This window comes from Pygocentrus nattereri, chromosome 4 (assembly GCF_015220715.1).
Source record: "Pygocentrus nattereri isolate fPygNat1 chromosome 4, fPygNat1.pri, whole genome shotgun sequence".
Classification (NCBI taxonomy): Eukaryota; Metazoa; Chordata; class Actinopteri; order Characiformes; family Serrasalmidae; genus Pygocentrus; species Pygocentrus nattereri.
In genome coordinates this window covers 12497290-12507979 of record NC_051214.1, presented here as the reverse complement: position 1 = coordinate 12507979, position 10690 = coordinate 12497290, and the positions used below count along the sequence as shown (strand labels likewise).

Sequence of the window (10690 nt, the reverse complement as noted above, 5' to 3'; positions counted from 1 at the left end):
TTTGAAACTGTATTTTTTCCATTAGCTGGTGAATGCAGAAGGAAGGCAGACACCTAACATGACTGCTGTTAAGCTAAATGTTGTATTCTAGCCATAAAGCTGTTGCAACAGTCTACAAACCACCATTACAATGGAGAGCATGGATTTAAGAAATGACCGAAATGTTGTTGTGGTTGAGAAGGACAATAAGCTAAAAGCTAAAGCTAGCAAAGTAGCTACCAGGCTATCCTGACACCTAACCTCAGTTTGGCTTCTTTTTTCTGCTTGAAAGAATGAAAGAATCTCTGGTATCAGTTTTGTGCTTATTTGACAAGAAGTAAGAGTTAAAGTAAGTCTAGCATATTTACTAGGCCATATATCAGTGGCTAGGCTAGCAGTCAGGACTGTGTCCTGGATATTGTTTGAGAATGTTAATGAAAAAACAATATAAAATTATGAATACTATAAAACTGCTGAGGCAGTGATACTGCTGTGGTACCGCATACAGCATAACAATAAATAATATATCAAACTCTAGTCTGAATGCCCTTTTCACTAATAAAAATGTAAAAGCGAACCCAGGAACAGATTAAATTCAGGCTTCAGGATGGCTGCTACAATTTTTTATCTGTGCAACATACTTCTGTCATTTTGCTATAGAAACCACTAGTGAATCTACTTGAGAGTACTTAACAGCCCAGGTAGCTGCTCGCCCCAGTTTGCACAATGCTAATTAGTGGAGTATAAGCTTCCATTACATTTTAGCTATATTAGCTTATAACTCCATCTGCTAAGCAAACTTCTGACACCTAATGTGCCTTGGATGATGGGCTACATTTGGGCTAAGGGGGAAATTGTGTGCACTCTCACTGTAAGGTGTTTTTATGCCACTTTGGATCTGAGTAAGGGCAGCTGATCATAAATCACTGTTATAAGTTATCTTATCTTTATCTTTAAGGTGCTTGTGGAAGTCAGGGCAGGTCACAGCGGAATCTTGAGGCAACACCCACCAGAGACACGCAGCAAACTGTTTATTAAGAAACAGGATTAGACTGTTAACAGACAATAATCTACAGCTTTGTTTTCCAGGCGGACGTTAGGCCAGTCCAGGTCGCTGAAAGATTTTTAGTGTCAGGGTCTCCTGTGACTGGCAGATGTAGTTTTTGATTAATGTGTCTGTGGTCTGGAAAACCACCATCAGACGAGGCAAATCAGGACACTTTTGACAGTCACTGCACATTCATACAGTGAATACCTGCAACATAGTCTAATGTCAATTCACAGGCCTCATTCTGATCACTCACATCTGCAAGCAATGGTACAATAAGTACTAGGACTTTATGCATGTGAAGTAAATAATTCTTAGAGTGCTGTTTACTAAATTTCTTGTGGTAACTCCCCTATGGAGCTCAGAGCTGCCCGTGGCAAAATAGCATGCAAGAAAAAGCAGAGTGCTCAGTAAACTAATCCAGCAGTACTTAATTTGAGTGTATATACCCAAAAAGAACCAGACAAAGAAAAATAAAACTGCTCAAAATGCTTCAAAAAGATCAGATAACCAGAACAACACAACAGCAACCCACTCTTCAGTGCATTGCGTAAACTGCATTCAGTATTTTGCAAGACACAATGGTCTGTAGAGCTTAGATTCATTTTAGACTCTAAAGAGCCCTCTAGTGGTGAAACACATTGCATGCAACTTCAACTCTGCTTATTAGAAACACCTACTTTGTGTTTATGAGCTCCACAATTTACATGTGTACATTTATAAGATGTAGCACATCTGTTGGTGCACAATTTGTCAGTAACCCTCTACTATATTAATCCCTGGTCAGTTTCTTACCACAAGACTACTGCTGATATTATTTGGGTGGTAGACCATCCTTGGCCCAGCAGTGACGCTGCCATGGTAGTGGCATGGTAATGTGTGTGGTGCTGCTACAAGTGTATCAGAAACACTGTTGTTACCCAAGTTTTAATACACAAAAGTGTTGTTGTGTTGTTGCACACTGGTGCGCAGTCATGTTGGAACAGAAAGGGGCCATCCCCAAACTGTTCCCACAAAGTTAGAACTAAGGGGCCGAGCCCAACTCCTAAAAAACAACCCCACACCATAATCCTCCCTCCACCAAACTTTACATTTGGCACAATGCAGTCAGACAAGTGCCGTTCGGCAACAGCCAAACCCAGACTCGTCCATCGGATTTCCAGATGGAGAAGAGTTATTCGTTACCCCAGAGAACTGCTCTAGAGTCCAGTGGCGGCGCTTTACACCACTGCATTCGACGCTTTTCATTGCACTTGGTGATGTAAGGCTTGGATGCAGCTGCTCGGACATGAAAACTCATTCCATGAAACCCATTCCCATTCCTCTCTATGCTGTTCTTGAGCTAATCTGAAGGCCACATGAAGTTTGGAGGTCTGTAGCGATTGACTCTGCAGAAAGTTGGCGACCACTATGCGCCTCAGCATCTGCTGACCACACTCTTATTTTACATGGCCTACCACTTTGTGGCTGAGTTGCTGTCGTTCAAAATCGCTTCCACTTTGTTATAATACCACTGACAGTTGACTGTGGAATATTTAGTAGCGAGGAAATTTCACGAATGGACTGCACAGGTGGCATCCTATCATGGTACCATGTTGGAATTCACTGAGCTCCTGAGAGCGACCCATTCTTTCACAAATGTTTGTAGAAGCTGTCTGCAGGCCTAGGTGCTTAGTTTTATACACCTGTGGCCATTGGAACACCTGAGTTCAATGATTTAGATGTGTGAATGAATAATTTTGGCAATATAGAGTATATATATATATATATATATATATATATATATGTGTGTGTGTGTATGTGTGTGTGTGTGTGTGTGTGTATTCCTGCTTTTCACGTGGTTTCCCTTGGAGCAAAAAATATATAAATGTATAATAAAATATATCATTCTTGGTTTAAGAATTAGGAGAAGGAGTAAAAGGGAAGGATTAAAAAGGGTAAAAGGCCTGTGTGTAAAACCGAATGCTGCCATACTGGATACTATGTCAAAATAGTATTTAGTACCACTAGTACTACATTAAAAAAATGTACAGTATAGCACAATATGTATAGTATAGTTTTAAGTTAAGTGATACTTTACTAATCCCACAAACAGGGAAATTCCACCTCCGCATTTAACCCATCCGTGAAGTGAAACACCACATACACTCTTGTGAATAGACACACACTAGGGGGCACTTGCCCAGAACGGTGGGCAGCCCAATCCACAGCGCAAAATTTGTATTAACAAAATTTGTATTAACGCTATGTGTTGGTACATGGCTTTGAAGATTTGATTACATTCAGCCACAAGTATAATGAAAATAAACTTGATTTGAATCAGGTGTTCGATTCATTGAATGAATCGATTCGGTCAACTGAATCGAGCTTCCCGGCTCCAGGAGCAGTTCCGCCAGCTGGGGGCGCGCTGTGAGGAAGTAAACGGAATGCTGCAGAGAGGAAGCGAGTGAACGCAGGCGCTGTGCAGTGCAGTGTCGGGCAGCATCAGTGGCTTAATACGCTTTATTTATGCCAGACATCTGACGCGCAGACTGAGAGATTCGCAGTCATGTCGAAGAACACCGTGTCCGATCGGTTCCGCAAGGTGGATGTGGATGAGTACGACGAGAACAAGTTTGTGGACGAGGAGGATGGAGGAGAGAATCAGCTGGGTCCAGACGAAGCAGAAGTGGATTCACTCATCAGACAATATCCTTCTGTTATCAGCGATATAAGAGACTATTTTAACACTTTCAGAATATTTAACTAACCTATGTACGTGTCTTCGGGTTAATGGTCTGTAACCTAAGCTAGCTAGCCTGGGTTAGTTAACCTACAGCGCTGCCATCATAATTGACGTTACAAGCTAGTGGGACGCATTTAATGTTTTGCTTAATATTCAACATTTGGACGTTATTATTATTATTAGCAGTATATACATTTAACTGTTTGTATGACGCAGTTTAACGTTAAGAACAACAGTACGAGGCTGAAGTTGGCTTCCTGTTTGCCAGCTTCTTGTTCGAATTTCCCCGTTCCACCTTAAATAGCGCAGCAGTTACGTTCTGCCCCCTTGGGCGTTATAGTAACTGCTCCACCATTTAAGGTGGAACGGGGAAATTCACAAAGAAGCTGGCTTTAGTTTCATTGTTAACGGTGCCGCTGTTATTAGTTATTACTGTAGGTTGCTACCAAGGTAATAACTAGCTAGCTAGTTAGCTAGCAAGCTAATGCCTGTACATTTGGTTTATCTGTAAGCTATAGGTTAACGAACTGTTAGTTAACTGCTAGGCTAGCTGGCTAATTAACCTGATTCCTCTCTCAGAGTAGCTAACCTAGTTAGGTTAGCTGGCTGGCTACTATAACAAAACGGTTTTTGAGTAGATTGTTATTAATGTGAGCTAGTTGGTCTATTTTTTTTAATGGACTTTCATTAAAACCGCTTACCGCTTAAACCACAGCGACTCAAGGCCTTGTTCATAAATGACAGCAATGTAACTGTTAACTGAAATGTAATTGCCTACTTATAGTTCGAGCCAGTAAACGTGGTGTGGATTCCAGCAGAAGATCGCAGTTGCTTTGGCAGAGTCCCAAATGGCCCCATACTGGACAAGAGTGCACTGTTTGTCTGTAGAAGCCCTTGTTTTAGGAGTCATGTAGTGCACTTGGGGAGTAGGGAGGCCTTCTACACATTATCAGACTGAAATAAAATGTTTGCGCTGCCAAACAGGCTGTTCAGTTCCACCCAGTCCAACACTATGAAGGAACGCTGAGTCTGTGGATGTCCAGGCATGCCTTGTAACCACATTCCTAGCATAATCTCCTTTCATGCCTCTTCAGGAATTGCTGTCTTACCCCTGTTCCTCACTCACTTTTCATGCTGTCTGCTTTAAACACTGTGCTAACCCCACCTCTAGCTGTAACAAGCTGAGGTCTTTAAATTGAGGAAGCTGATTTCATGTCCATATATGTCCGTTTTGCACAACACCAAACCTTATTTCCTGTTTCTGAATGACGTCTCGTTGCTATTCACTGTTTGCAGTGAAGTTGAAGTTTACACCTCATAACACTAAAGCATGGTTCTTGCTCTGATGAAATTGATGTGGCTTTTAACTGTTGGTATTCAAAGTGGGGGATGGCAGTTTAAGCAGTATTAGTTCAGTACAGTTCCTAGTCTTTATCCTTAACTCCAGACTGTAAAGGGAACCTCATGGGAGCACTACAGGCAGTCCTGAAAAACCCACCAATCAATACAAAGAATCAAAATGTCAAGGTGAGTCTGGAGAGCAGTTATGGTTTGGCTGGATTTTGTGTCAGCAGGTTGCTGAGTGCTGCAGTATTTGTAGCGTTTTAATAAGCGATGAACGTTATGTCCATGATGCAGTGCCAGTAAAATAGCAGGTGTCCATCTTGTCAAGCAGTTTTCTTTTCTTTTTTAATAAGCGTTCGCAGTATGCAGGGCATGAAGATTAACTTTAGTGCATATCATTTACTGGGTTCTACAGATTGTTTTAAACGAATGCTTCAAAATACATAAAAACTAAATAAATAGTTTCGTTTTTTTTTTTTTTCGTAGCATGAAAAATTGCCCATCCTCCGTTGCAACACTTTCTACAGAGTTCCAAACTGCTTCTGGAAGCAACCTCAGTGCAAGAACTGTGTGTCAGGAGCGTGATATGGATTAGCATTAGGGCTGTGACGATTAATCAGTGTCATAGATTGCAGAAAAGTACACAGATTAGCATAACGTCTCTTGGCATGTAGCTATGAACTAAGATGACTGCCCGGTTAAAGCATGAAAAAAAAAACAAAAAAAAAAACTTTCCCCTAGTCTTCTAAAGTGTTGGAGTGTTTTAGATAGAGACCTTGCAATGTGGTACTCTGTAAGCGCTGCAGGTTGGAAAAGCATCCCTGAGCACTTTATCAAGACACAGCGTTGCGTGGCAGAGTGCTGGTATAGAATAGCAGGGAGAGCAGATAAAAGCCAGGTTTCAGTTCACTTTTTCACTCTACATGTGTGTAAATAGAAGGACGTAAAGCATTTAGCATCACTTATCATGCTTGGTTTGCTACCTTTTCACAAGGTGTCTATTTTCGAGCTGAAAAAGACTAAGATAGCAACATTTGCTTGGTACCTTACCAGTGGCATTTGTCTATTTACCTAAAAGACTGGCTGCATTTCTCTGTGTAAATTTTAAACCACCTCTGGCTTTTCGTGGTGTCTGTATGGCTTTAGTTTAAAGTAGGAACAGCAAATGCTGAGTGGTGTGATGTGCTGAGGAATTGAGCAGTAGTTGGAGTCATGGCTTATTAGTCCAGTGATTAAATAAATCCATTGTAAGTTTTAACTCAAATATTTAAGTGAAAATACTCATTCTCAAGTTCAGAGAAAGGGTTTCTATGACATACAGTGATTAATCTATGTGTCACAGCAATTCTCTTGAATTTGAACTCCAGTATTTCTGTAATCAAACATCTAAAAAAAAAATAGAATTATTGATAGTCATCAGATTAATTGACTAATTGACAAAAAATCCTTAATCAGTGAAATGGCCAAGCCTAAGATCATTGCGTGCAGTGCCGAGTGTTGGCTGGAGTGGTGTAAAGCATACCGCCGAACATGGTTTAATGAGTGTGGTGTTGTGGAAATTTAGTGTCCTGCACAGAGCCCTGACCCAACACTACTGAACACCTTTGGGATGAATTGGAACATTGATTGTGAACCAGGCCTTCTTCACTACTTGACCTCACAAATGCTCTGTTGACTGATTGAGCACAAAGTCCCACAGAAACACTCCAAAATAGTGCAGAAAGCCTCACAGAAGACTGGGGACTGTTACAGCCACAAAATGGGCTCCACACACTCATATAGGTGATGTTCAATTGTCCACATACTTTTCTATATATAGTGCATGTCAGGTTACGAGGCCCTGTTGACACCTGCCTTTAACGTATGTCTGGGGTGATCATAAATGGACATGAACTGGGATCCAGTGAGTCTCAGAGAAACGTTATGACCCAAACACTCAAACCACCACTCAAAAACCTTCTTGATGCGCCTCTGAAAACAAGGAAGGACTGCATCGTCACAGCAGAGACAAAAGCAATCGCTTGTTTCTCCGTCTTCTCTCCTGTTTGTACACGTTTGAGACTCGTGGAAATGCCATGTGTAAACGGCTGTGCATTTCAGCGTCTGCTTGTGACCATATGATTGATGATTATTGCTAGTTTAAAAAAACCTTGTTGGGCCTCATTCACCAAACATTCAAGTAATTTCTTCTTAAAACCAACATTTTATGAAGATTCTGACATTCACCAGTATTTTCTTATGTGAAATTTGTTGTGAGGTAAGAACAGAATCTACATACACTCAAGCACAAAGGTCGAACAGCTCTGCGGTTTAAGGACATTATAATTTTGACGTTGCCTTTTCCTTAGGACCTTTTTCAAAACCACATTTCAGAAAAAACTTAAGATACTGGTGAATGAGGCCCATTATCACTAATGTACAGCAAATCGTTGCTAAGATGCAGCTGTTCTGTTTTAACATTCGTTTATCTTAATCCATTCATTAATTTATCTACACTCAGAATTATTCATTTTACTCATCTTCTCCCACTTGAAGCTGTTGTCGCCTCTTGTTTCTTTAAAAGCCAGGTCTTACAGGCTTTCCCAAAATCTAGAGCGCATCTTTAAACTGCCCTTATTGTGCCTGGCTGCCTATCTTCAGTCTTACCTTTTACTCTAGTTGTCATGTCAATGCTAAGAAGGGGTGTTTGGTTCTCTATTTCAGGACCGTGCTGAGGGGCTGGTGCTTAAGGTGCTCAGCTCCTTTAAGGCCAGCGACATCGAGAAGGGAGTGCAGTCTTTGGACAAGAACGGCGTGGACCTGTTGATGAAGTACATCTACAAAGGCTTCGAGCGGCCATCGGAAAACAGCAGCGCCATCCTCCTGCAGTGGCATGAGAAGGTAGGGACAGTGTGTTGAGGGGCGATGTTTAAGTCTTCTTCATATCAGATATTGGGGAGCCAGAGCATGGCATGGCTTAATATAAATCATGCTGTGAAGCACCATACCTGTGCTCTTAGGCACATAATAGACTTTACTTTGGTGAGTCAAGACTGTGCACTGCAGTGACTCACCACTGGACGTGAGAACACTTTTCTTAACCTTTACGGCAAGGATACTGATAACGTGGAATAATCAAAGTGTTGTTCATAATATGTAACACGGCACTGTGGAGTCATGATAAAATTAAATGACTTGAAACTGTGTTACGTTCAGAAATTTGGAATTACCAGAAGTTTTGAATCCTCGTTTTCAATAACTTCCAAGAAAACCTATTTGTTTTCAGACATATGAAACGATTTAAATGTACTAGTCGTGCAACGGTCACGGGTTTCAAAGGTTTCAGCTATTGTCTATTTATGTTTACACTTGCATTTAAAAATTTGGTGTCTCTTGCCCTATTAATGTGGATTTAAATGTCACAAACTGTTTGCGAAAGGCATTTTATTCAAGTTATATTCAAAATTTCACGAATTGTGAGCAAGAACTGAATAAAAATATTGATGATGATGATATACTGTAGTTATCTGTTGACTTTCATTTTTCTTGAGTTGATCTCCACTTTTGAATTTGAATATGTTCTGCGTATTGGTTTTTGTTGACAATTGTTTTATGACAACTAATGCAATACAGGTTTTTCAGTCATTTTAGAAGCACCTACAGATCCGTTCATCAGTCTGTACGCATCTAAAATTTCTTCTCATTTATTTACAGTTTCCAAATGTCCTAATAATTCATTAAACCAGCGTAGTTACACAGGACCAAAATCACAGACACAGAATTTAACATACATCAACAATCAAATTGCTTATTATTGAAAACATTGATTCTAAACTTTTTAACAGCAATTACAAACCTTTGATTATTGTAAATGCGCACTTCATATTGCCTTAATATATTCTAATAAAAATTAAACTGGTTAATATGACAAGAGATTCCAAACTTTTATTGTATATTATATGTTGTTGGCTATAGATGCTCATGGCATGGCCATGTTTTCTCCAGGCTCTCTCTGCAGGAGGAGTGGGCTGCATCGTCAGGGTACTGACCGCCAGGAAAACGGTGTAAGCACTGGCGCAGGCAGTTTTACCCCCACCCCCCGAGACAGAAAACCACAGGATTGGCACCTGCTGGTTCATTCAGAACAAAGAAAAGACTTCTATAGGGTGCTGATAACAACTCATATCCAATGCTACATCCTGCTCTCCCCGCCTGCAGTTTGTCTGTTTTACAGTCTGTCTGTCTCCTTATCTCCGCACCTTGATCACAGACAAATGCACACACGTATTACATGCATATGATGGTGCCATTGATTTTTATGGTAGATTTAGCTTCTCTCAGGAAATAAAATCTTAAGGCACATCACCTTAAGAATGCAAGTCATTATGATTTTATTAAACCTATTCAGTTTTTTTTTTACATGAACATTTTTGTATGATTTAAAGTTTCTATGATTACAGTTCCTGAAGAGATCTGGGTTGTCCCTACATAGTCTTTGTATTTTTCTGGTAGTAGGAAGGCTGTTTGGTCATCATCTAAAGTGAACAGCCTCATTCGGGGCTGCTGGGGCGTCTCTCTTGCCAGCCGGGCGTGGTGGTCTGTCTCGCTTTGTCTAGCCAGGGACAGATTAGGATTAATACCCTAAAGGCTTCCTCCCGCTTCTGTCCCGTCAGCCACTAATCCCGGCTCATCGCTCCACAGTATTCACTCTTAAAACAACCAAAGGGCATTAGCATTACACAATGAAAATAGCTTCCACTTTTTCCGTTGTGCTCCACAGATACAGTGTATTAGTGTCCAGTTCTTGTCCTTGAGGACTGATGTCCTGCACAGGTTGGTGAATTCATGCTCAAACACACCTGCTAAACCTGCCAACTGCTGATTTGATCAGGTGTGTTTGAGCAGGTAAATCTGGATTAAGGCCCTCCAGGACTAAAGTTGGTCACCCCTTGTTTTTCCAGAATTCAGCCAAATATCTACCTAATGACTGACCGTTGCTATTGCATTGCTATCTTGATTCTTTACACTTTGTTTAGAACAGCTACCTTTTTTTTTATCTCACAGGGGATTCAATGAGCAGCCATTTCACTAATCCTGTTGTTCGCTAATGCTATTGTAGGGTATTAATGCCCTTGTCGCTCATATTACCGGTGATGTTTCACCATATCTGTCTGCGTCTTAAGCCTCTGTCATCTCTAATCACTGTCTGTCTTAAAATTCCTAAGCACTTAGTGCAAATCTATTAAGGACCACTGCTGATTTGTCTGTAAATGCTTTCGTCTGTAGTTACTCATGTCTTTTGCCATTCGTAGTGAGAGAGCCCTGCTATAAAAGCAGACCATCACCGTCTAAAACTTTTCCAAGGACTAGCAATGTATTTGAACAAATGGCCCGGTCTCTCCAATGCAGTAATGTTTCACTCTCTTGTGACCAAGTGCAAAACATATTATACAAACCAAACTGGTGTAAAAACTGCCTTACTAAATATTAATTTTTTTATGTTCATGCTTTTGAAATTGAACAATAAAGATTTATACGTATGATCAAACAAACATTCTTGCTTGCATCCTTGATTTCCTTTATACATGTGAATAAGTCAAATACCAATAAAAAAA

General features: G+C 40.5%; 1 protein-coding gene across 1 annotated transcript; it reads left to right on the top strand.

The window, feature by feature from the left end:
* The first annotated feature begins 3446 nt into the window (after positions 1-3446).
* arpc5b (actin related protein 2/3 complex, subunit 5B) lies at positions 3447-10627 on the top strand. Its single transcript, XM_017718048.2, has 4 exons — positions 3447-3715; positions 5207-5279; positions 7800-7976; positions 9081-10627. Exons 1-4 carry the CDS (start codon positions 3576-3578, stop codon positions 9141-9143), a joined length of 453 nt encoding a protein of 150 aa, XP_017573537.1. The 5' UTR covers positions 3447-3575; the 3' UTR covers positions 9144-10627.
* Positions 10628-10690: the final 63 nt, after the last annotated feature.

What these genes read in the sequence shown, in the direction of transcription:
- arpc5b (XM_017718048.2), top strand. Translation starts at nt 3,576, where the DNA reads ATGTCGAAGAACACCGTGTCCGATCGGTTCCGCAAGGTGGATGTGGAT. An exon ending in CAAAGAATCAAAATGTCAAG is followed by an intron (nt 5,280 to 7,799) that starts GTGAGTCTGGAG and finishes TCTCTATTTCAG; the next exon opens with GACCGTGCTGAGGGGCTGGT. An exon ending in TCCTGCAGTGGCATGAGAAG is followed by an intron (nt 7,977 to 9,080) that starts GTAGGGACAGTG and finishes TGTTTTCTCCAG; the next exon opens with GCTCTCTCTGCAGGAGGAGT.